Below are 25,737 nucleotides of genomic sequence, written 5' to 3'. Positions count from 1 at the left end.
CCGGACTCTGCAGCTGGAGTTGGCACAGTGCCCGAGCGGTCCCCAGCACCCCGGGCTTCCTGTGATGATGGTTCCTGCCTGTCTCTCCCACTACCTGGCTTCGGGTTTCAGGGAGCAGGAACTGCATCTTTGTCTGTCCAGCTCCCGTCTTGGCACCCGGCTCAGTAAGGGCTCGTCAGTGTGTGAATGAGAAATATATAACCTGTCATCAGCTATTCGTACCTCGGTGTGAAAGGCACTCTGGGAGGAAGCTTTTAAAATGTATTTTCTTGCAATCGTACCCCAGGCATGTGTGATGTAATGTCACGTTAGAGTAAGGCTCGCGGTTACCCTAATAGCAACAACAGCAGTGATATTTGTTAACTCGTTGAAGATTTATTATGGCCCATGAATCATCGTTCCATGTGTTTTATATTCCTCCTCTCCCTATATCGAATATCAACTCTATGGAATACACGCTATTACCGCTCCATTTTATAGACAGGGAAATGGAGGCACAGAATTTAAGCACAGAGTTCTCCCACACGTACCATGTGGCAGACCTGGCATTGGAACCTGGGCATCTGGCTCCGTACTCTGAGTCCTTCACCCCCACACCTTGAGCATGGCCTTGGCTCCAAGTTCTGGTTTCTCCATGTTCAAGCTGTGTGGTTGTGGGCAGATTGCTTGAGCCCTCTGAGCTTTGTTCTCTTCGCCTATGAGCCAAAGTGAGGGAGAGGAAGGGCCCTGAGGTTGGCAGCTGTGCTTCCCAGCGTTCAGTGAGGCAGCAGCCCCGAGAGTGTGTGGGGTGGGAGCTCTGCGGGAGAAGGTGCGAGCCTAGTTCTTTGCAGGAGGACGAGGAGGCAGGGAGGAGGGAGACAAAGACCTCTCTGTCTGCCACTTAGGCCTGTGGGGAGGTGGGCGGGGAGGACCAAGGGTGTGACACAGAAGGAGACTGGACTCCGGCGCGGGAGTCAGGCCTTTCTGGTGCCGGCAGGGTTGGTTCTTGAGCTGCGGGTGGAAAATTCCTTTGGATCCTTTCCTGAGGCAGGGAAGGCTGGGGCCAGCTGATGGAGGGAAGGGCTTCGGGGCCCCAGGAATGTCTGCAATGCTTTGTTTTAGAGATGCAGACAAGCAGAAAAGAAAAATCCAGGCCTAGTGATACAGCCCAGCAACCTCAGCACTCTGGGAGACTGAGGCAGCAGGATCACAAGTTTGAGAGTGGGCAACTGAGCGCACTAGTGAGACTTTGTCTCAAAGTTAAACGCAAAAAAGGGGGACTGGGATGTAGCTCAGTGTGAAATTCCTGGGTCCCATCTCCACTAACTGCAAAAAAAGGAGACACTGCCAGGGGCTGACCCAGTATGCCAACTTGCTTCCAAAACATGGTTCCTTGAGGTCTCAGGCTCTGAGATCCAGGGAACTGATCAGGGAGCTGAAAGCTACCAGCTGGCCTATCTTCCTCAAGGGGGACCCACAGAGTCCAGCTCCACTTCTGGGGCCACCAAGGGACCTTGGGCACAGATCTGCCTTCCTGGTACCTCTGCAGTCCTCTCCCCGATTCTGGGTCCCTGCTCCATCCTTTTTACCTGGGACCTAAGGCTCAGTCTTTACCCCCAGATGATAGAGGGAACCAGGAGAGTCATTTCTGTGCAGAAGCAAGGGCTATCTAAACCCTTGACAGCTCCTCACACAGGTGACTGGCACGCAGCTATCATCTTAAATAGCTGTTCGAGCCTCAGTTTCCCCATCTGTCACAGTAGCTAGCACCTGCCTTAGAGGGCCCTTACAGGAATCTAATGACGTAGGACTAGAGCTTAGCACAGGCTCGGCACAAGGTAGGCGGCAAGGGCAGGACACAGGATTTTTATTTCATTGGCCCCCTCCCCTCCAGGACAGAGAGGGGCTCTCAAATAGTTTATAGTCTAGACAGGGCTTTCAGACCAAAAGAGGCATGTTCTGTGAGTATGTAAGTGGTGTGTATCCATGGTCATATGTGTCCTCCGCAGGGTCATATGTTTCATAAAACATGTTAACAGCCATGTGTGAGGATGCCAGGTCTGTCCCCCACAAGTGCAGAGAGGAGGCTATCACAGGAAGATGACTTCGGGCCATCACAGTTTAGGGGCTCTCTCAGATGCTCTAGAAATTTCTTGAGGTTAAACCAGCCAGGGTACACATGTGTGTCTAGGCAGAAATGAACAGTCACCCCTCCCGTGGCTTGTTTGGGGAAAGTGCCTTTTCCTCAATTGCTGTCCCAGACAGCCTTGCCTTGCTCTGGTGCCTTAACAACATCTGGGAACTCAGAGCCTGGCATAGTCAGACCCAAAGTGCTCCCCACCACCCCGCAGGCCTCTGGAGGAAGTGGCTCTGGCGGCAGGGAGCCTCAGATTCCAGGGGGCTGTTCTCAGCTACCTGTGTAGCTGGTCTGCCTGTCAGACTGGAGTCCAGTGCGAAGCGTACTGTCCTCAGCATTTAGGACAGTTCAAGCTCAGCCTGGGCAACCCAGGGAGACCCTGTCGCAAAATAAAAAAGGTAGATGGGTGGAGATGAGATATGTCTTAGTGGGAAGGCCCTAAATTCAATTCCTAATACTGAAAAAGAAAAAGTTGCAGAAAAAGTGCTGGCCAAGGACAGAGGGAGGAAGCGGGTTCACCATGGGTGGAGGGAGGTGGTGGATGTGACCTGTGTGACTCCAGGGCCTGCGGAACACAGCTGATTGTTCAAGTTCACTGTAGTGAAACAGGAAGCGCTTTCTAATGACTTGATGAGTCCCTCTAGAAGTTCTGCTGGCCCGGGATTCCAACCTCTGACTTCCGAGTACCTCTCTCCAGCCCTCAAGCCACAGGGTGTGCTTTCTTCCTCCAGTCTCTGTGGGTGGGGGAGTGACCAGCCTCTCCTGGTTTGCTTGTGACATCCTTTGCAGACCGGGCTGGCCTGCTGCCAAAGACACTGGGCGCACGATCTTAAGCAGGTCTTACCCTCAGCCCGCTTTGCAGATGCAGGGACCGTGTCCGGTGCCCAGGGGTCAAGCAGGAGCTGGCATCTGGGTTTGCTGTGGCCCTGAGACTTTTCTTTAATATGAGGGTGGGAGACTCACAGGCACTGGAGCCTCTCCACCAGCGACGTCTAGGATCCCAGACCCTCCTTTGGTCTTACACCAGCTTTCTGTTTGCCATGGAAGGTGGGCTGGGGCAGGGTGGAGGGCAGTTTTCCCAGCCAGACCCCTCCCAGGTCAAAGTTGGGCTTTGCCTTGGAAGAGGTGACAGCACGGGGCAGCCCGTGCCTCCTCCCCAGGGCCTGGGAACAGCATGGGCTCTCACTCTCCACCATCCTGGCTGGATTGAGGATATCCCCAGGGGAGGGAACTGCCTGGCAACCCAAGGTCCCCGTGTCTGGGGCTGGCAGCCTGGGCCAGTGCCCAGCAGCTCAGGGCTCCAGGGTCTCTCAGGATGGACTGCCATGGGCAGACCCCACAGCACCCCCTCCTGCCCCTCAGCCTGCGCTGTCTAGAGTGAGTTCGGGTCCTGTGGGATGGGTACAGACATGTGTGTGTGTGTTGCTCACCCACTAGACCTGGGCACGGGTGGGGGCAACCCATGCAGGGTGGCAGGTTCTGCACCTGGAGAAGCAGCCACAGACCATACATAAAGGACAGTTGTGGTCACCGGAGATGTGGACCATTGGGGTTAGAACAGCCCGGATTCAAGTCACCCTCCCACTCCTTCCTAGCTGTGGGATCTTTGGCCAGTACTCTGGCTCTGTGGGCCTCTGTTTCCACATCTGAAAATTGGGAACAAGAGCATCCGCCCTGAAGGCTCATTCTGAGGGGAGGCGGCTGGGCAGGTGGTGCCTACACCGGGCCTAATGTCATCTGCACTGCCTGGCTGCTGATCCTCTCCCAAACAACAGGCAGTGAGTGAAGCCTTCCGAGTCCTCAGGGGATTGCACTGTGAGGGAGAGGAAGGAAGGGCAGTCGAGCGGACACGTCTCACAGCCTTGTCCTCAAAGGGGCTGTCAGCCTGCCTGGGGCTGCTGAGCTGATGTCCGTATCTGATCCTGCTGTCGTTTTGCTCTATAATTTTGGCTTCAAAGCCCCTTTATTGTTCCCCTGACACCTTCCTCCTCCTGCTCCTTCTCCCTCTCCATGCCCTCTTCTCCTGCAATGTACCGGGGTGGGGAGATGAGCCCTGGAATTCAGACTAGATTCCGGGCACCGCAGGAAAGGTGTCAGCATCTGTGGGACCTAGGGATGCCTTTCTGGAATCCACAACTCAGAAATCTCCTGGTGCCTCACACAGCTGTCCTGGGAACTGCTCACCTGGTGAGTTCAGGTCGTACTCACAGCACTTCCTCCCTTGCGTCTCTCCCCTCTCCCTGCCCAAGGGGCTGGGTCACTTAGGCCTGGGATGGGGAATGGCGTCGCCATGGTGACCGGATTTCACGGGCAGCACCGGGGACTCTGGGGGGAGGCGGAGCTCAGTGCCCAGGACTGGCTTCTCCCGGGAGGACTCAGCTGAGTGTCCCTCATCCATCTGCTCATTCAAGACCTTTCTTGGAGCATTGGTGGTTGCCATGGAAAATGGCTCTGGAAACAAACCCACCCATATGCTCAGAAGCAGAAATCTTGAAGAACAATGAGAGTGACAGACTCCACAGTTCTCTGACGGGAACCCGGGTTCCCAGAACTTCGAGAGATTGTTCACGACCCTCAGCTCTCCAGGCCCTCACTGTGCTTCTCTTCTGTTCTCCTTTGCTTCACTGCGGTCCGCAAAGTACATCCAGGCAGGAACCAGAATCCTTCTAGAGGGATGAGCACCCTCTGCTTGAAACCATCCACGGCTCCCCAGTGCCCACAGGAGAGAGCTGATGGCTTTCAGGGGGCTGCGCAGTCTCAACCTGTCTCCTCCCCTCAGTATGTCCCGGCCACACCCCTGCCGATCCCACTGCATCGAAGCCTCTGTGACTTGGCACGCACAGTCCCCGCTGCCCGAACCCCTTCTCTCTGCTGCTCCGTCTGGCAAGGGTTTTGCAGTCTCCGAACTCAGCTCCAGCGCCACCTCCTCCAAGAGCTGTCCCTTGTCTCCCAGCCGCTTTTCTTCGCTTTGGACCGACCCAGGGCCACAACTCAGCAACCAGCTGTGCCCAACAGGAGACACCAATGCTGAATGTGTGTTTTCCCTTCTGCAATGAGATGTGTGCCCTCTCCCGAAAGCTGAAAGCAAGAACGGCTTGCTTCATCTCTATCACTGGATTGCTCCTCTTTCCGGAGCAGCAGAGACCAGGGTAGACAATATGATTAACTGAGGGCAACTCACTGCCCTAGAGTCCAGGGGACAATAGGGAGGGGTGAGGACCGTGGTGAACCCACCCTATCACTAATATGGTTCGGCATAGCCAGTTTGTGGGAAATTCAGACTTTAGATGACATAGTAATCCCTAATGAGAGGGCAGGGATGGGATCAGCTTACTCTAACAGCTCTGGAAGGAGGCGGCACGTAGAAAGTGCCCACTCACTGCTTTTTTAGTGAATGGATGAATGCACGACTCTGTGCCATTTCTCGTACCTGTTAATTCTGTTCCTGTCTCAGGACCTTTGCACTTACCATTCTCACTGCCTGAAATTCTCCTCCATCACATGTCTTCCTCTGCCTTACTCAGGTCTCCATTCAAATGTCACCTTTCCCTAAACCAGTGGCCCCTAACTTTCTGTGCTCTGCTCCTTTTTATAGTTTATTCCCGGCCCATCTCACTAGCTGCTGTTATATTCATTTATTTTTCCAACATTTACACAATGCTTCCCGAGGACAAGATGAGCTCCTAAACCATTACCAACATAAATTCATTAAATCCTTGTAAACCCCCTGTGGGGGAGGAGGTACTAGCACCCCTATTTTTCAGATAAGGAAATTGAGGCACAGAGAGGTATGGTGACTTGCCCAAGGTCACACAGTCAGTGTGTGAGCCGTTGCCTTCTTTGTTATGTATTAATTTACTTATCTGTTGGGTACCATCAGGCTCCCTCCCAGGGGCAGGACACATCTATTCTGTCCTCCTGTGTGTCCCTGGGCTCATCTGCGGGTAACACCCGCACATGAACACAGTAGGTGTTCAGTAAATATTTCCCAGAAGGAGGGAGGAAAGGAGACAGGAGGGTCAGAGGACTGGAAGGAGGAGTCTTTGGCCCCAGGAGCTTAGCCCAGGGTCGGAAGGCTCTCAGCCTCCAGGAGGGGTTGAGTCAGCCCTGCTGGGAGACCCCACCCCGACGCCCCATGGAACCTCTGTTTTCGGATCGCACTCAGCTGGGTCCATGCTGAACTCACTTCCTGTCCTACAGCAGCCAGGAGTCTCAGGAACAAAATGTCCCAGAGGGACAGCCAGCGAGGGGCCCAGGTGGGGCAGAAGGTGCCCAAGGAGAGGCCAGGAAGGGGACCTGCCGAGCTGGGGAGCATGTGAGGTCCACCCTATGGCAGGACCCCTCTCCCTCATGATACTGACACGGTGGTGATGATCACGGGGGTGGGGGGGTCAGCAGCCGGGTCCCACTACCCTTCACAGCACCTTCAGATGGGTGCTAGAGCTGAGAGGTGGAGCAACTTGTACAAGGCCCCTCAGCCGGCAAGTGCAGGAGGTGGAATTCAAGCCTAGCTCCCAGAGGCTCGGAACAGATTTCAGGGAAAACCAGGGGAGGAGAACCCCGAAGCCCAGCCCAGGCTCCTCTTCCATCTGCTCACTGGATCACTGGGTGCTTAGGGGAAGATCTCTAAGTTTGAATCTTAGTCTTCTCGACTGGGAACTGAGGATGAAGGACCCCAGGATCATCTGAGAGCCTGCAAAGGGCTGGCTGTCTGTCCGTGTCCACCAGTTATGCTGTTCTCCTGCACAGCAGAGTCGGCTGATCCACAGGTTCCAGAAGTAGAGACACAGCTAGGCCACCTCTTGCTTAAACTTCAGTGCTCTGCATACCCCACTGAAAGGCTTTGATAAAGCGTGAAAGACGCTTTGCCGAGATTCTGCAGAGGCTGTGGGGTCTCTGGGGAGGAGGACTGAGCCCAGCCTCCCCCTCAGGCCCCGCTGTGGGACAGGGACACTGTGGCTTGCACAGAATATGACTTTCTGAGTTTTACTGAGCACGTACTGTGCACCAGGTACCATATCCGCACTGCTGTTTGCTGTCACATTCATGGTCCCCTCCAGAGCAGGGTGTTAACACAAACCCCATGTTCCAGACAAGGCCCAGAGAAGAGGTGGTTGGCCCACGGTCACAGGACCAGGTAGGCCTTTGAACCTGGTCTGCTTAGCACCAAGCGGGGCTTTGAGTTACTGTGAGGCTTGGAAAACCTTGTCGCAGTCAGGAAGGACCTGGGTTTGCTCTTGGGGTGGCAGGGGGAAGACTGTAAATTGAAACCCAGACTCAGAGATCTTAGAGCTGTATGGGGTCCTCAGAGATCCCTTCGTCAGGATCCCTGGCCCCGAATTCCCTGCAATAAGGTTTATTATTGCTGTTTTATTATTTATTCAACCACAGCTCAGAGAGGCAAAGTAACTTTCCTAGAACCACATAGCATGGAACCGAGTCAGGATGCTTTTTATTATTAGCTCAGCTCAGTGGTTCTGCCACCTGCTCGCAAGCACAAGGTCCCAAGTTCAATTCCCAGTACCAAAAAAAAGAAAAACAAAGAAATGAATGGAGGCCGTGGGTTGGTGTGGGGTAGGAGATCTAAGGACATTTGCTAAGTGGGGTCTGTGAAGTGTAAAAGAAACAGCATTCAATGCTTAATTTGGGTCCTTTACTACCTACATGACCTTGGGAAAGCTCTCAATCTAGCTGGGCCTGAGCTTCTCAGTTCTGAAATGGCTTGAAGAAGTCACCGTTCCGCAGGGTTTGCCGCAGGTTAGGCTCCCAAAGTGCCCCTCAGTGTCCTGACACACATAGTAGGTGCTCAGTAAAATGAAGTCAGTGCACTGATTGCTATTCCTATTAAACCCCAGGGTTCGAAGCTCCCTTCCAGGATGACCTGCTGGGTCTCTCACACCTGACCAGCCTCTGACATGACGTTCGGGTCCTGGGGATGTGCTCTCTTTCACTTGACAGAGAGATGGAGGAGGGAGCAAAGCCTGGGGGTTAAAAGAAAGGATCAAGAGACAGATAAGCCTGGGTCACTGCTCCCTGGTTCTACTTTCCCACAGGCGGGTGGGCACTGCTGGGGGGGTCTTCATCTGCCCCCTGCTAGGGACCTCAACGTGCCAGAGCAGAGTGGGGCCTCCGGCGCTGGCCCTTGGTGCTGAAGATGGACTGTGCCGGCCCAGAGGATGGGGGGCGGGGGCTGGGCAGCAACTTCTCAAGGTCACTCGGGGTCCCTCAGCTTCCACCCTCCACACCCGTGGAGCACAGCCGGGTGCGCGCCCCCAGCTGGCTCCTGGTTTGGGAACAAACTGATCCCTCGGCAGCTTCTCCGACCACATCCTGAGCAGCCTACGTGCGCGTGCCCACGCCCGACTCCTTCCAGATGTGCTGTGTACACAGCTCGGGATTAACTGCTCGAGTGGGCTGCGGGCTGTCTTCGGAGGATTAAGTGTACGGGGTGCTGGGCCAGTGGGAGCTAAACTGGTGCAGACACTGATTTACAGGCCACGCCAGGGCCAGCCTGTGTTATAAGAAGAGGACACTGGACCCGTTGCTGGAGGCTGAGGTGGCTTTTCTGACCTGGAAGCAGAGACATCCACCCACACACTCTTACTGGGGGTTTTGTGGTTAGGAATGGTCCCAAAGGGCAGCTGGGTCTCCCACTTGGGAATAGGGCTGGGTTTTTGAGGAAGTGTCCACAATCCATCTGGGCCCGTGGGCCCTGCTGCCATCTTGTCTCAAACGAAGGCAGGATGGAGGCTTCAGTGAGGAGTTGGTTTGGATCCTAGGACAAGAAAGAGGCACTAAGGAATTTTAAGTGGTGGCGACGTTGTATGGTTTGCAGTTTGGAAAGATCTACCCTGTGTTTCAGGTTACGGTTACTCTAACCAATATCTAAGACTTATCGGCTTAAGAAGAGGAAAGGTTTATTTTGGCTCAAGGCTTGGGAGGTTTCAGTCCCTGGCTAATTGCTCTGAGCCTTTGGTGAGACAGCACATCATGGCGGAGTGAGTGCTGTGAGAAGCCGTTCATCCCATGGTAGCCAGGAAGCAAAAGGAGAGAGGAAGAGGTTGAAGCCCCCACAGGGGTCCCTCCAGGGGCCCAGCTGCCTTCCACTACGCCCACTTCCAAAGGCTCCGCCACCTACCAGCGGCACCATGGGCTTTTGGAAGACACTTATCCAAGACATAGCCAAGAGTCTGGTTCGGGGCCTGCAGTAGCCACTTGGCTGAGCAGACCATGGACAGATCTGTGAGCTACACAGGAGACAAGGAGGGTAGATGTGGGGTAAAAGAAGAGAGGTGTGGAGTCTGCCTCCTGGCAGGAACGGATAAGCAATCCCTCAAGGAGGGCTCAGCTCAGAAGGGGACAGGAGAAGGCATGCGTGTGCCCCAGGTATGGCCATGGAAGGGGCGCTTGCCACCCCCGGGCTGAGGGGCTGAAGAGAGAGTGGTGGGGCCCAGCGGGGTCAGGCGTGAGACCTTTCATGCCTTTCTGGTTCAAGGTGGAGGTCAGAAGGCAAGGAGCCCGAGGGCAGGGAGTCTGGAGACCAGATCCCTGGGAGGAAGGAAGTGCTCAGGGCTCCTGGCCTTCGCCCATCCTCCCTGGGTCCCAAGCTCAAGCACAGTGCTTCCAAGCCCAGGAGAAAGCCTGGCAGCCCTGCCTCTGCTCCCGTGGTGACTCAGCAGGAGCCCCACGTGGGTGTGGGACCAGGGAGGAAGCAAGTCCCCTCCCCTCCCAGCACTCAGCTAATTCTGTCTGGGGCGGCAGCCAGGCCCCCGTGGTGGCTGGAGGTCTGCTGTGACTTTCCTGCTTCCTGGCTCGCCTGGAGCCTTGTGGGAGCCTGGAGGCCCCTTCTTTCTGCCCCGAAGGGTGGGAAACCAGGTGAAAACCACAGGACTTGGGCAGCAGACAAAGACATCCTGACCTACGATTGTCCAGGTTGGAGGCAGCCAGGATGCTCAGACAAAAGACACAGTCAAGCCCCAGACTGGTGTCTGACACTATTTTAGCTCCTGGCTGAAGCTGTAATCTTGGGCTTTGGGGTCAGAGAGTTTGTGGTTCACACTGTGAGCTGATCCTTAAAGGCTGGATGAGCCTGGGCTACTCATTGCACCTCCTGAGTCCCATCTCCTGATATTTGCCTCAAAAATACAGACCTAGATGAGACATAAGGTGTGTGGGCTGCCTGCCACAGTTCTAGGCTCCAGGGTACACCGTGTACATGACAGATCCTCCCCAGGTCTCAGTTTCTCCAGGTACAGAACCAGATACCCACTGAGGGGCCTCCCAGCTCCTAAAAGCCTTTTGGAGGCAGAGAGAACAAGAGGGGAGGTGTCCAGGCCTCCCAGCCAGACTGTCAGGGTGGGCCATGGCGGTAGGAGACGGGGACAGGAGCCGGGCCAACAAGGCCATTCGAAGCTTGAAGGAAGAGTTTCCAGTCTCCCAATCCGCTCCCAAACCCACGGGTTCTGATAAGGCTCTTGAGACTGGCTGGGGGCCTGCAGCTGGGTAGATTAGTTGCAGAGTACAGAGGCAGAGACGTGGGTCAGAGCAGAGCGGGTCAGAGCAGAGCGGCCTCGGGCAGCTTGCTGTGTCCAGGCACAAGGGAGAGCGATGTCACAGCAGAGTGGTGTCATAGGCAGGTGAGGGGCAGGGAGCCCCTGTGTGTGTGGGGGGGGTGTCTGGGATGGAGGCAGAGGGACCTTGAGAACATCCAGCCGGACCAGCCAGAGCAGGACTGGAGGAAAGAGGAGCCGGCGGTGGGGAGGGGAGACAGAAAGAGCCCGTCCCTTTTCACTCAAGGTCATTTGGCCACGGGGCACAAGCAGTGACAGAGCGAGCACACGGGCGAACACCCTCTGAGCCACTGGGGACACTGGCCGGGCAGGAGCAGCCTGAGAAGGGAGGCCCTGGGGTCCTAGGAATGCAGGTCAAGTCCCTGTGCTGCCTGCCGCTCGCCGGGTGGGGGCGTGGGCGACCTCAGCAACCACCAGCCCCGGCTGTTGATTCCCTGGGCGTCCCTGGGCATGGTGGGGCCCACGGAAATGGCCTTGCAGGGATGAGGGAAGCAGAGGGAAAAGGGAGTGTCCTCACCCGCAGCCGGCAGTGCCAGCGTCAGTCCAGGCAGGTGAGGGAGCAGAGGCTCCCGAGGCCCTGCAGCGTGGGGAGGAGTGAGCCCCTCAGGAGGGCTTTCCTCTCAGAAGCATCTCCGCGTTTCCCCATCTCCCCATCTCTATTACCTGCAGCAGAGGGGCTTGGTGAAAAAAATCACAGGAAGCCTGGAGCCTCTTCTCGCCCCTCCACAAAACTCGTACCCCGAACCCTGCTGGACTGATCTTGTCGGGGTTCTTGGAGGTTCATGGCGGAGGAGGTGAGCAAGGAGACTCAGTTTGGCAGTTCAGCAGCTCCGAGTTTGAAGTCTGGTGCCTGCCCATCTCCGGGCCTCCTCCTCTGTCCAGAATGTCGAGTCTGACCTCCCGTGTTTGCCTGACCTGTGTGTGTGACCTTGGGCACATTACTTTCTCTGTGCCTCAGTTTCTTCTTCTGTGACCCTGCTGGAACAGTGGCTGGAACTCAATGAGAGACACATATGTGTTTGTTTAGGATTTAAACCAGCAACATCCGCCTGAGGTTTCTGTTCCCTGTCATGGAAGGAAGCAGATGTGACCTTGAGTCCAGACTTTCCCCCGCAGGGGTCCTGTGTGTGGGTGTGGGCAGGACATAGCCATCTGCCTGTGGCCATCCTGTCCCCCACAGCGCCCGGGCTTGCTGAGGAGGGGACAGACCGCTTCACTGCCGCTCCCGACACAGCTGCGGCCGTTACTTCTGCTGGTTCTCATTCAAGTTCATTCCCTGCCCAGCACAGAAGGCTGCGATGGGGCTCAGAGAGGCTCACTCGTCTCTCTGCCTGCCTAGTGGGGCTTGGACAAGAGGTCTGGGAAACCCCAGGCAGGAATTTGGGGTGTTGGTTCATGGGGAGTTTTCTTGGACTGCGAGAGAGGAGGAAAGTTTGATGTGATCACAACTTCCATGGCCCCCCAGAAGCCCCGACTTGTTCTATTTTCCTTTCCCACTTTACGCCATGGCCCCGCTTTCCCACACTCATCAGCCTCGCACGGATCCGTGCTGATCTGTCCAGTGTGTCTCCTGTCACTTGGCCTGGTTCTCGAAGTAGGGAGGGGGGAATTGTTCTCACTCCCCTTTTTAGGTTGTACGACTGAGGCTCCAGAGAGAGGAAGTGACCACTCAGATGTGTCCCATATATGAGCCTCGGGATCTGACTTCCTCTCTGGCATCTCCTCCCACAGACCTGCAGAAACTGTCCCAGGAGAATCACCCAGAGCAGCCCGGGCTTTCTGGGCAGGCAGCCTCAGCCCTGGGGTCCAACGGGCTGTGAGGTCAGGGGCTCTCTCAGGTGAGTGAAACCTGAGCTAGGATGACTCGTCTTTCCTCGGGCCCTAGGGAGACACACAGGCTGCTCAGAGCCACCTTCCAGCCTGGGCCCTGGTGGCTGCCGTGGCTGCCAGTAACTGACCCCCAGCGTATCCCAGAACTCAGCCAGGTTGTTCCCAAATGTGGGAGGGGGGAGTCTTTGAGTGCTCAGAAAAGTGGAGCAGTGGGGAGGGTGTTCCTTCAGGGTGGAGCTGGGGCCCTGAGCCATCAAGAAAGATGTGATGGGCTCAGAAAAACTTTCTGGAGAGCAAAGTGGTGAAAACACAGAATTGGGGTAGAAGCAACTTGGAGTGAGTCTTGTTAAGAGCTAATTGTGTGACATCAGCTTTATCATGGCAGTGACAGCAGTGGCACTCCTGGGGCTGTTGGAGAGTGTGAGCTCAGGTAATTAAGCATGTTCAGTACAGTGTTTGGGCTTTTGTGTGTGTGCCCGACCGTTATTTATTACAAGGAATTAAAACCAATATAAATGGCGTAAGGGCCAACCCAAACCAATGCAGAAACATGGACAGCAGCAGAGATAAGAGCACTGCTGTTTTTCTACCTAGCAATAAGACTCTGAGCTTCCCTGTGGCCAAGTCCAAAAGGGAAATGAGATCAGCCATAGATCTTGGATTATCAAAAAGCCCTGTTCCTTGGGGAAGCAATGCTACTCTTTACCATGAATTTCCAGGGTGTTTCTCACCCGGCAGGAGGCTTCATAAAAGACACCCAGAGGAAAGCAGTGGGCAGTATCACTGACCAAGAATCACATAGCATTGCAGTGTGGTTTTCATGGGAAAGCTGCTTATAGACCGCGTGGGGAGGAGGAAGGGAAATCAGAAAAGGTGATTCAAGGAAAGAGCCTCCACGGGAGGATCAGGAATGTGATGAGGATCCGGGCTCTCGGGATTCAGGGTTAGAGTTTAGAGTGCTCAGAGCAAGGCACTTGTTAACCTGTCAGGGAAACAGGAAATCTGAGTTTTTTTCACCTGGAGTCTTTGGAAGATTCTGGAGTCAGATACCCTAGCTGTGTGGCCTCAGGCAAGTGTCTTCACTTCTCTGGGCACATCTTCTTTTCTACAAACTGGAACTGTTCTTGGAGGATGGTATACAGTTACAGTTACACACTCTTTTTCACGAGGAAATTTATATTGTACAGTTGGCAAAGGGTTCGTCATTGCACACAGCGTTTCCAGTACCACGAAGGGGGGTATTCTGTAGCCCAGCCAAGGGATGAGGAGCCTGGGGCTTAGAGAAGCAACATCCTTACCCTCGTCCTTCTGGTCCTGTGCAGGAGCCCAGATCTGGGATGCAGGTGGGCAGGGATGGGTGGGCCCTCAGGCCTCCAGCTTGCCTTCTCCCCTCTGTGTAGGCAAAGGGAAGTTAACAGTAGAAGCCTGAGAAATCAATGACTGATAATAATAATAAACAATCGCTCCTGTTACAGGCCTTGCCCAAGCACAGCCTTATCTAAGGGAGTCTATATCCCTGCATTCAACCAACCATGGATTGAAAGTATCTGGGGGAAAATATTGCCTCTGTGCTGAACATGTACAGCCTTTGTTTTGTGATTTTTTTTTTTTTTGGTCCTTAAATGATATCGTGCAACAACTTTTTCCAAGGACTTACATTGCATCGGGGATATGAAGTCATCCAGAGATAATTTCAAGTGTGTAGGACAAGTGATCGGTGCCAACGTGTGCACGTATGGAGCTGTCACAGCCACTTCTATTAATTTCTGCAGTCGATGCATGTTAATAAAATATCTCCAAAAATTTTAAAAGGTCAAGTGCAGGTAATGTACCATTTTTGATAGGGGACTTACACAGTGGGGGATTAGGGGCCCCTGAAACCACTTGCACACGAAGGGATGATTGCACCTTGCATTTGATCTCCAGTCTTTGCAACCGTCTTATGGTGTAGGACCCGTTATTCATAGGTGAGGCAGTCGGGGTACAGTGAAGGTCACAGCCCCGCCAAGGTTAGCCGGAGTCCTGCAGACCCAGGATGAGGGGCTCAGCCAGGTCCGCCGATAGAAATGGGTTCTGGAAAGCAGATGCGCGTGGAGATAGAGCAGGGCCTGGCGGCCAAGCTGGGCCTGGGGCCCTCTCCTTCCTTTCTTCTGGGCTGCTGGAGGGATCAGTGCTCTACAGAGGAAATGACCTGCTGTTCCCAGTGCAGGGAGGTGGGAAGGGAGGAGTCAGAGTCACGCTGTGCGGGCCCTGCTCTGTCCTGGCGCACGGAGGAAATGACGCAGCCTCGGACCCGAGCTGCTTGCAGCCCTGCCAGGGCCCCAGACATGGCGTTAGGCACGCAGAGCAGGGTCTCTGCAGACCCCACTGTTGCGAATGAATCCGCCTGCACCCCGCCCCCACTGCCCATGACAGGGCCTGGGCCTGGGCCTGGGAGGCGCCTGGTGTGCGCTCCCTCTGCCCGCTGCTCTCCACTGCCGTTAAGTCACGCTTGTCCTTCACGGCTCTTCTCAGCCCCCCCCCCCGAAACCTCAAACTCACAGCCCCTTTCAGAGTGTCACCGTCCCTCTGTTTTGTACCTGGGCACTCCTGGTGGCAAGGGACCCTAGAAAAGCCACCTCCTCACCCCCTATGCCTGCAAAACCTGGCACAGGGAACGTGGACACGGTCACTTCGTCCTCTGGGACATACTGGGTGGTGGCCATCAGCGTGCACGGATCACAGTTTCGGAGGCAGTGGGGCATAATGGTTGAGCCCAGGTTCTACAGATCCGCTTCAAATCCCTGCTTCCCCACTCCCTGTCTGCGTGCTCAGCCGAGGGCCTCGGTCTCCCTGAGCCTCATGTTAGCCTCTCCTGAGGTCAAAGGGAGACTGTCTGGGCTGACTGCTCAGCCCAGTCCCGGGCACATGCCGGATCCCAGGACTGTTCTCTTCTACACCATTCAAGGCTCAGGCGCCTCTGGAAAACTCTTCGGGCCTCCTGGGTGCGATGACACCTCAGGGGCAAGGCTGAGCCCCTTGAGCTCAGGTTCCTTAATGGGATTTTCCAAGTGGTTTTATTTAATAAAAGAAAAAGGGGACCATCATGTAATGAAGCAGGTCTATAAAGAGCAGCAGTGAATTTAGGTGCAGGAAGCCGGGGTTATTTATAGGGAAGTGTCCACGGGCGGTTTGGAGCCTGTCTGGAGAGCTTGGTGGGGGGTCAAAGTGTCTGCACTCCTGTTGGTCAGAGCTCTGGTTTCAGATTTGCTAATCATCTGCGGCCCGGACTTATTCAGTGCGCGCATCCAGGTAAATGTTTCACGTTCCTGATACTTTAAGTTCTCTAAACACAATTTTTGGTTTTTTTGGTAAAGTGTGTTGGAGCAATGCCTGTAATCTCGCACACAGAGAAGCTGAGAAGGGAGGATTGCAGGTTGGAGTCCCACCTGGGCAGTTTAGCAACATTCTGTTTCCAAGTAAAAAGATAAAAAGGACTGGGGAGGGAGCTCAGGGGTTCAAGCGCCTAGTACGGAAAAAATATTTTGGTTGAGTAAAATTGACAAAAATCTTATATATTTAAGGTGTAAAACATCATGTTTTGAGGTATATTTTGTACTAGCACAAGTCAAAAATACGCTTAAACAAAATATGGTCAGCACCAGACAGGTTAAAACAGTTAAGTGAACACCATTCTGGACAATTTCTTGATATCCCTACATATTAATGCATTTTTGAAAAGAAAATACTGGCAGCGCCTTACATACTGTTTTCGTAACCTGCAGTCTCACTTAATGGGGTGAAGCAGACACCTTTGCCCTCAGTAAATCACGCCAGCGTCATGATCTCTTACTGATGTAATTAATAACTTTTTTCCAGCTTCTTGTCACCCTGCCTGATAACCCTCTCCTCCCTCTTATTCCCTTGCTCTTGTCTAATAACAGTACCCTTCCTCCTTTCACGTCAGCTCTTTCAGATTCCACATATTGGGGATACTTTTGTTACTTATCCTTCCTTCTGACTACAGTTTATTCCACTTAATATGATGACCTCCAGCTCCGTGCAGTTCCCTGCAGCTGTCAGAATTTCATGCTTCTTCACGGCCGAGTAATATGCCCACGACATGCAATAAATATGTGTAGATGTACCACATTTTCTTCATCCACTCCTCTGTTGATGGGCACCTAGGTGGTTCCATATCTTGGCCTGCTGTACGTTGTGCCGCAGTAAACATGGGTAGGCAAGTATCCCTATAATATGTTGACTTAAATTCTTTCAGGTATGTAACAGGGAGTCGCTGGATCGAATGGTATCTTTATTTTCAGGTTTCTGAGGAGCCTCCATACTGATTGTTTTCCTGGAATTTACATTCCCACCAGTAAGGTAGAAAGGTCTCCTCCCCCACCCCCATCCTTGCCAGAATTTATTGGTTTCTTTCTTTTTTCTTTTTTTTTTGGTACTGGCGATTGAACTCGGGTCCTTGCGCTTGCAAGGCAGGCCCGCGCTTGAACTCGGGTCCTTGCGCTTGCAAGGCAGGCCACCGAACCACTGAGCTAAATCCCCGGCCCCTTTATTGGTTTCTTTTAAAATTTTTTGTTTTGTTTTGTTTGTATTCTTGATAACAACCATTCTTACTGGGATGAGATGGAATCTCTGTAATTTTGTTTTACATCTCTCTAGTAGCTAAAGATGTTGAACTTTTTTTTCATATAGTTATTGGCCATTTATACATATACTTCTTCTTTTAAGAAGTGTCTTTTGCCCATCTATTGATTGGGCTACTTGATGTTTTAATGTCAAGTTTTTTGAATTCTTTATATAGCCTAGATATGACTCTTCTGTCAGAAGAGAAATTGGCCAAGACTTTCTCCCTTCACTCTGTTTCCCTTGCTGTGCAAAAACGTTTAAATTGGATGTAGACTCATTTGTTCATTTTTACTATTATTTTGGGCTACTGGAGTCCTATTCAGGAAGTTTTTGCCTGTACCTATGGCTTCAAGTGTTCCTTCTATATTTTCTTCTAGAAATTTCAGTGTTTCAGATATTATAACTAGGTCTTTGGGACATTTTGAATGGATTTTTATGCAGGGCAAGAGATAAGGATCTAGTTTCAATATTCTACGTATGGATATCCAGTTTTCTCAGGATCACTTGTTAAAGAGGCTATCTCTCCTCCAGTGTACATTTTTAACTCCTTTCTCCAGAGTCAGGTGGCTGTAGTTGTTTGTACTTGTTTCTGTGTCCTCTATTCTATTCCACTGGTCTACACATCTATTTTTGTGCCAGTACCATGCTGTTTTTCTCACCATAGTTTTGCAGTATAATTTGAAATCAGCTATTGTGTTACATCTGGGCTTGCTTTTATTGCTTTGGATTGATGTGGATATTCAGGGTCTTTTGTGTTTCGACATGCATTTTGGGATACTTTTTTCCTATGTCATTGATCTTTTGATGAGGATTGTATTGAATCTGTAGGTTGTTTTTGGTTAAATGGTCATTTGAATATTATTAAATCTGCCGAGGTCTTTCCATCTTCTACTGTCTTCTACAGTTTCTCTCTTCAGTGCTGTGAAATTTTATTGTGGAGATTTTTCACCTCCTTAGTGATTCCTGTGTATTTTTTTAATCAATTTTTTTGTTGTTGTTTTTTGTTTTTTGAGACAGGGTCTCACTATGTAGTTGAGACTGACCTGGAACTCACTGTGTAGCCCAGGCTGGTCTCAAACTCACAGGGATCCTCCTGCCTCAGCCTCCCGGGTGCTGGGATTACAGGAGTGCAACACCATGCCCAGCTGAGGCAATTTTTTTTTTTAAAAGAATTGCTTTCCTGATTTCTTTCTCAGCTAGTTCATTACTGATTTTTTAAAAAAACTGTTTTGCAGCTGTAGCTTTTCTCAGCACTTATTACAAGACCCCAGCAGTGCTTATTTTTTTTTCTCAATGTCCTGCTCTGCAGTTTCCTTGGCTCTCTTCGTCCAGATGCCAAAGAGCCAGGCATTGGCATGGGCCATTTGCAGACTGGCAATGGCCTTGAGGTTCTTCTCCTCCGTGAAGACCCTGGCATTCTCTTCCTTCTCCTGGGATGCCTTCAGTTCTTACATTCACTCTGCCAAGTAACTATTCTCATCTTAATGATAAGGAAACCAAGGATCAGAGCGGGGAGAAATCATGTGCCAAAAGCCACACAGCTGGGTGGTGGCTAGGGCTGGGTTTGAACCTTGCACATGATGACTGACTCAAAGACTTCCTAAGCCTCAGGGTGCCAGTTTGTTCTTCTATCCACTGAGAAAATGTCTGATAAGGTGTCAGGAGGCTCGAAGGCAGTGCTAGTCCAGCTGTCTGTGCAGGAGATACTCAGTGGCTGTCTTTGTGTCCATGTCTGCGCAGGACCACTGTGACAGCAGGGCCTGAGTCTCACTCATGGCACCCTCAGGGCACTGAATATACCCAGGGAGGACAGGGCTGTACTGGTGATTGACCAAGCCCCATGGCTGCCTGCTTGAGGGATACAGCAAAGGATAAAAGACAAGGGCAACTTTTCAGATTAACAAGGGACTGGGAGATCAATGCCTCATGCTAGGCAAGGTCAAAAGACTCTCTAATCTCGCCACTATTTACTGACTGCACATAAGCCATCAGAGGGGGTGGTGAGTGACTTAAGAAACAGCAAGGGTGGGTGCCACCGGCTAGTAAAAGAAGAACAAAGTGTTCTTGTAAGGATTGAATATAAATTAATAGGGAACCCGAGTCTTCCCCTAAAGTGGGACTTTAACTTTTATTGCATTCTTCTGAAGAGTCAGGTTCTCAGATATTATCTTGCCCTGTGAGCCTCGGGGCTTCATGGATCTTCCCTCTGCCAGAGCACTGCTGCTTTCTCTGAGTCTCAGTTTCCACATTTCTTATCACAAAAGCAATAACAGATGCCCAAAAGAGGCCCCAGGAAGATGAAAGAGCACAAAGGAATTAAAGTTCCTGGCATCCATGGGTTTTTGGGATCATCCCCTTTGGTCTTCTCTGTGACCAGCCCTGCCTGGCACTCTCTGGTCCTGCCCTGGTGCACATCGGCATGGATACTTCCATGCTCTCTCCTCTACATCTTCCCTGCACCCACCCCATCTTAGGTTTACTTAGGTGCTGGGGGAGAAAGTTGTGGGGATGAAGAGTCTGGCCAATGATCTAGGTCAAGCCAGTTGATCAACTTTTCAAGGGGTCTGCAACTTCCCAGCAGGGTGATCTTGGCTGATCACCCTCAGCCTCTCTGGAACTCTGCTTCTTCCTCAAGGAAATGGGAATAACCACAGTAGCTCCCATTTCTGTCTCTGTGTCCCTTCAGCCCTCTGGTTCTTAGAACTGGATTTACCTGATCCCCTTCTTTTCCTGCAGGTGTCGCCAGCTGTGCACCACAAGTGATTGGCCAAGGACCCACGTTTGAGTGCTCTGGGCACCACAGCAGTGAATGGTGAGAACTCTTGTGGTCAGAAGTCATGTCTGCAAAGGGTGACCAGAGACGGGGTAGGAGCAGCGGGGAGGGACACCAGCAGAGCTGACCCCTGGGCTTTGGAAGTATGGATTGGAACCCAGTTGGCAGCAACTCTCTCCCTCATTGCACTTAGCACTGTTGGAATCCTTCCAGTGTTTGAGGGATTTTTGGTGAATAATTGCCTCCCCAGCTGTACTGTAGGGAAACAGAGGGTCCCAAAGAGACAGAAGAGATGGTTGTCAAGAGGAGAGACTCTGATGTTTCCTGCCTTTTCCTAGATATATGACCTTGGACCACTGACTTCAGCTCTCTAGGCCTCAGTCACCTCATTCTAAAACTGGAGCTCATAACCTTCCTCACTGAGTAGTTGTGAGGACTGAGCAAGTCTGTATATGTCAAGTACTAAGAATAGTGCCTGCCATCTAGGAAGGGCTGGAGAGGTGTCTGCTAAATAAAATGGCAACACAGGAAGGGGCTAAATCGTCCTACCAGTTTTTGCCAGAGACAGTAAAGACAGGTTGGTTAACTTCTTCCCCTGCTGATCCCTGTCTTGCCTTACAGAAAATGGAGGATGGAGATTACAATGATTCTATCACCTATGATGAAAGTTACCTGGATGGTTTTGACTCCATCATGATCTTGAAGGAGTCCTCTCCCCTGGAAGCCAGGGTAGTCAGGATCTTCCTAGTGGTGATCTACAGCATCATCTGTTTCCTTGGGATCTTGGGCAATGGCCTGGTGATTGTCATTGTCACCTTCAAGATGAAGAAGACGGTGAACACGGTCTGGTTCCTCAATCTGGCTGTGGCAGATTTCCTGTTCAACGTCTTCTTGCCCATCTACATAGTCTACGCCGCCATGGACTACCACTGGGTGTTTGGGACAGCCATGTGCAAGATCAGCAACTTCCTGCTCATCCACAACATGTACACCAGTGTCTTCCTGCTGACCGTCATCAGCTTTGACCGCTGCATCTCTGTGCTCCTTCCTGTCTGGTCCCAGAACCACCGCAGCGTCCGCCTGGCCTACACTGCCTGCATGGTTATCTGGGTGCTGGCTTTCTTCTTGAGTTCCCCATCCCTCATCTTCCGGGACACAGCCCATCTGGATGGGAAAATATTCTGCTTCAACAACTTTAGCCTGTCCGCACCTGGGTCATTCTCCGGGCTGGCTCACTTCCATATGGACTCCGTGGGGCACAGCCGGCAGATGGGGGTGACTCTCACCCGCTTTCTCTGCGGTTTCCTGGTCCCTGTCTTCATCATCACAGCCTGCTACCTCACCATCGTCAGCAAGCTGCAGCGCAACCGCTTGGCCAAGAACAAGAAGCCCTTCAAGATTATTGTGACCATCATCGTCACCTTCTTCCTCTGCTGGTGCCCCTTCCACACGCTCTACCTCCTGGAGCTCTACCACACGGTCATACCTGGTGCTGTGTTCAGCCTGGGTTTGCCCCTCGCCACTGCCATCGCCATTGCCAACAGCTGCATGAACCCCATTCTGTACGTTTTCATGGGCCAGGACTTCAAGAAGTTAAAGGTGACCCTCTTCTCCCGCTTGGTCAATGCTCTGAGCGAGGACACTGGCCACTCCTCCTACCCTAGCCACAGGAGCTTTACCAAGATGTCCTCCATGAATGAGAAGTCCTCGGTGAACGAAAAGGAGACCAGCATGCTGTGAGTCTCCCCGAGGAGTCCCCAGTGGGCACTCCCAATGCAGGGCTGCCCCAGGACCCACCAAGCCCAGTGCATTTTCGAATGGGGAACCATATTTTGAACTGGGAATCCAGTACACGGAACCTCTTTCTCCATGTGGGATGGTGGACAGAGCCTATCACGTGGCTCATAACCTTGGACTTGAAATCTCTGCTTAATGGGAGACCAGCCTTTTCCGATTTGGGACCAGGAAGGAAGAACTCTCCAAGGCACTGCCATGAACTGGGTTCAGCATAAGGCTGTGGGATGAAGCCACGTACTGTGTACCCAGAAGTGCCACACTCTGTGAGGCCTCTAGTGTGAACAGGAGAGGTCAGAGCAAACCCAGTGTGATGCAGTTCACGCTTCACCCCTTGTACCTGGCTCAGTAGTCAGCCAGAAGACTCCACTCTTCCAGCCTTTCCTCTGGGCTTAAGGAGTGTGCAATATGTAGTCACCTGGGACAGGAGCATGGCCTCAGCCCACGAACTTTCAACACCACAAGCTTAATGTTCAGATGAATTGGGGAGATGGAGACCAGAGGGGCTATGCATGCTCTTTATAAATGCAAGACAAGGGGGGCCTGCAAATAGGACATGGGGCTTGGTTGGGGGTGGGTCAGGAATGGTAAAGGCAGAGGAAAGACCCCCCCCAAAAGGTCATGGACATGGAGCACCTCACCCCAGAACTTCGCAGAGCAACGGTGCTTTGGCCAAAGGTGCTATAGGGGTGTGGTGGTACCGTATCCTTGCCCCAGCTCTGCTCTCATCTGGTGAAGGTTGCCTGGGACAGCTTCACCAGGAGCCGACACCGGTCACAAGGTTTCCTCCTCCCTTCTCTGATCCACTCAGCTCTGGCTGGAGGTGCTCGGCCTAACACCTTCCCGGGGTGGGTGTGGCGGGGAGGGCTTCCACTTTTCTCCCGTCCCCTCCAAGCCTTGGTGGAGACTGGTCTAGAGCGTGGCTTTGGGAAGCAGACTGGGAGCTGGCCTGGAGGTGACCACAGCCCGGGATCCCACTGCTTCCACCGCGCTCCTGAGATAAGACACCAAGCATTCGTGTGTGGCCTGAGTCCCGGCTCTTCCTGTCCGAACCAGACACTTCCCGCTGCAGGGAATGACGTCATCTACTCACAAACAACAAGGCTGAGGTTCCGAGGCCGAAAGTAACTTCGCTCTCATCACGCACAGTGAATCAGTGGCAGAGCCTGTCTGGCTCCAGAGATTTCATTCCCTTATTAAGAACGTAATCTGTGGACCATAATGACCACCCACATTTATTTAGCACTTTCCATGTATTGTCTCGTTTATTCCTCACAGCAACTCTTAAATTAGGTACAATGATTATTTCCCTCTTACCTAGGAGGAGTCTGAAGCTCAGAGAGATTAAGTAACTCGCCCAAGGGCACCGAACTAGTCCCTGCCAGAGGCTGGGTGGGAACTTCAGTTTGCTTGGCTCAGATGAGGCTTCAGAGTCAGGAAGCAACTAGAGAGGTTGGAGTTGTAACTTTGACTATCGATTCTTCAGCAGATGGACGTGAACATCTTCGTGGCGTTTTAGAAGCTCTGCAAGTTGTTTTCAAACTGATCCAGCATATACAGAAAAGGCATTTGGCCTCTAGCTCCCTCGACACCCATCAACGTTACTTCGCCCCAGGGCTGCCATTCTCAGCACCCTCTGAGGCCTGCAGAAAAGTGGGGTGGGGTAGGCTTGGCGGGAGGCAGCCTCTGTGAGCCAGGGCTTTCTGGACCCTAAGTGTCCACATTCTGTTCTCTTCCCAGTCCCCTTGTTGCTAAGCCAGCTCCCTAACAGGATGCGAGGAACAGATGTAATGTCTACCTCTCGCTGGGCCAGTCGCCGAGCTGCAGGCTGTTTGCAATCACACTTCATTAAAGGACAGACTGTTCCTTCCTTGTTGGGGCTTGGTGCTTATGAGGAGGTGGCTCTGAGTGGACACAGGCTGAGGACTCGATTGCTTCAAGGAGTCTGCCCTTGCTCCACTGGACAGCAAAGATGGTCCAGTGTTCTGCCACGCCTTCCCTAGATTTCAGATGAAGCAACAGAAGTACAAGATAGCGCAACATTTGCCCCATCCCTGGTCGCAGGTCACAGGGTCATCGGTGACTTGGGGATGGTGAGGCTCCTTCTGGCTTCCTGGCAGACCAGGCCAGGCTGGGGAGCCAGGAATTCGTGTCATCATCGGAAAAGCTGATCAACAGGAGCACAGTTCAAGCCTGTTGTTTTCCTCCTCAGAGCCAAACCTCCCTCTTTCTGGCTGCTACACCAGTGTCCCTGTTCTGACTGCAGTTTACTGTCCAGTATTAAACGCAACCGTGACAACCCCCGTCAGTCTTGTCCCCTCTGTTCTTCCGAGCATCTCCGCGGGTCACATAAGTATGATCCCTGCAATGGGCAAAACGAGCTCCCCCACATCACTCCACAGGCAGGCAACGTGCTCAGGGCCTGGGCACCTTTTCACCGGGCCCAGGACCCAGCTACAGTGCCCAGTGTTGCTTCTGGTTGGGGTGGGTGGGCCAAAGGGGCATGGGAATGAGAGACAGGGACAAGAGGAGAAGATGGTCTTCAAGGACGGGTGCAGAGCAGAAAAGAAGCAGAGCCTGATGCAGAAGGAAAGGGACCTGCTGCCGTGTGTCAGGACAAACATCCCACCTGTGACTGACCCCATAGAAAGAGGACCACACAGAATATTGACGGAGGCTCGGGGAGGCAATGGCGCCTGTCCAAAGCCTCGTGGCCAGGTACTGAGGCAGCAGAAGAGGCCCAGGTGTTTCCAACTTCCTGTTCCCCACATTGTGGAATTCGGGGGAATCTGCACTTTGGGAAAATTCCCACGACTTACTTTTATTTTCCTGGCAATCAAGCATGCAGAAAACGTGGTGACTTACTCAAGATAACACAAGCCTCAGCAGGTAAGGGACTCAGCCAGGCCTCCAACTCCCAAGTCTTTGCTCAGGCAGCTCCAAGATCCACCCATTAAGCTACCAATACCCATCCTCCCATTCACCCTGACTTTGACCCACTCATCCACGTATCTCAATATCCTCCTACCCAACCACTCACCCCAACACCCACCCAACTCTCCACTCACCCCAAGAGCCACACCCTCCAGCACCCACCCAATCATCTACCCCAACACCCACCCAGCAACCTGACCACGCAACCGGTACATAACTGTCTGTGTCAGTGATAGGGAACCTTTCAGAGACCAGGTGCCAAACTGCAACCCAAAACTCACTTATTTATTGCAAAGTGCCAACACTGCAATTAAACGTGAATACCGACGTTTTAATTTGGAAAAAACAACTCATATATTAACACCTCTTGTCTTACAAACGCAATAACGTGTGTGCCATGGGTTTGCCACCGCGGATCTCTGTTTTCACCCATTCATCCATTGCATTCAAATATATCCGACACCTATTCTTTGCCAGGCACCGTGGTAGATGTGGAGGTCCCAGGGCTAAGACACATGCATAGTCTCTGTCCTTGCGATTGCCTCCACGGCTAGTGGGATGGACAGCTAAAAATTACACCTAGAAAGCAACCCATCCACTGCCTCCATGGAAAGCAGTCACAGTGAAGGGCCGCACTTATTGCAGAGGGACCTGGGCCTGTGCAGAGGTCAAGGGGACATCCTTGTGGCAGAGACACTTTGCTGCCGTGTGGAGGATGGGCAGGCATTGGTTTGGTGGGGAGTGGAGGAGCGTGGTGCTCTGCGTGGAGGGGCAGCCGATGCAGGTGTGAAGGAGCCGGGAGGAGCAAGGGCTCCAGGTGGCTGGCGGGGGTCTGGTGGCAGTGAGTGAGGAGGGTGATGGTAGCATCAGACAGTAGGGATGCCCATGCAGGGAGCCACAGTCAGGGCTGTGACGTGACCACGCCTGCATCCCAAATCAGTGGCCCTTGGATGCTCTGGGGAGGACCAACTGGAAGGGACAGATGAGGAGGCCAGGAGGCTGCTGCAGCCTTGCTGGGGCATCGTGGTCCCTGGACAGGACTGGTGGAGACAGAGCTCGAGAGAAGTAGGCTGTGGGGGAGATATTTAAGAGCT

At 52.8% G+C, this 25,737-nt stretch overlaps 1 protein-coding gene across 6 annotated transcripts in view; it reads left to right on the top strand.

Annotated features, from left to right (window-relative positions):
• Nucleotides 1-24,125, top strand: part of Cmklr1 (chemerin chemokine-like receptor 1) — a 41,033-nt gene extending 16,908 nt beyond the window's left edge. The window contains exons 1-6 of one of the 6 annotated variants that reach the window (XM_010603995.2): nt 10,787-10,912; nt 11,359-11,480; nt 12,418-12,524; nt 14,167-14,339; nt 19,879-19,954; nt 20,537-24,125. In XM_010603995.2, coding sequence (XP_010602297.1) covers nt 19,952-19,954; nt 20,537-21,655 — 1,122 coding nt within the window. In that variant the 5' untranslated portion in view covers nt 10,787-10,912; nt 11,359-11,480; nt 12,418-12,524; nt 14,167-14,339; nt 19,879-19,951 and the 3' untranslated portion in view covers nt 21,656-24,125. Of the gene's footprint in view, nt 1-10,786; nt 11,040-11,355; nt 11,481-12,417; nt 12,525-14,166; nt 14,340-19,878; nt 19,955-20,536 lie in introns of those variants that run through there. The other 5 variants (XM_010603992.2, XM_010603994.2, XM_010603996.2 and 2 more) reach the window with 5 other exon arrangements.
• Nucleotides 24,126-25,737: the final 1,612 nt, after the last annotated feature.

The sequence above is a fragment of the Fukomys damarensis genome, unplaced genomic scaffold (assembly GCF_012274545.1).
Source record: "Fukomys damarensis isolate Sample0158 unplaced genomic scaffold, DMR_v1.0_HiC HiC_scaffold_12, whole genome shotgun sequence".
NCBI lineage: Eukaryota > Metazoa > Chordata > Mammalia > Rodentia > Bathyergidae > Fukomys > Fukomys damarensis.
Note: the sequence above shows the minus strand (reverse complement) of the source record. Positions and strands in the feature narration are given on the sequence as shown.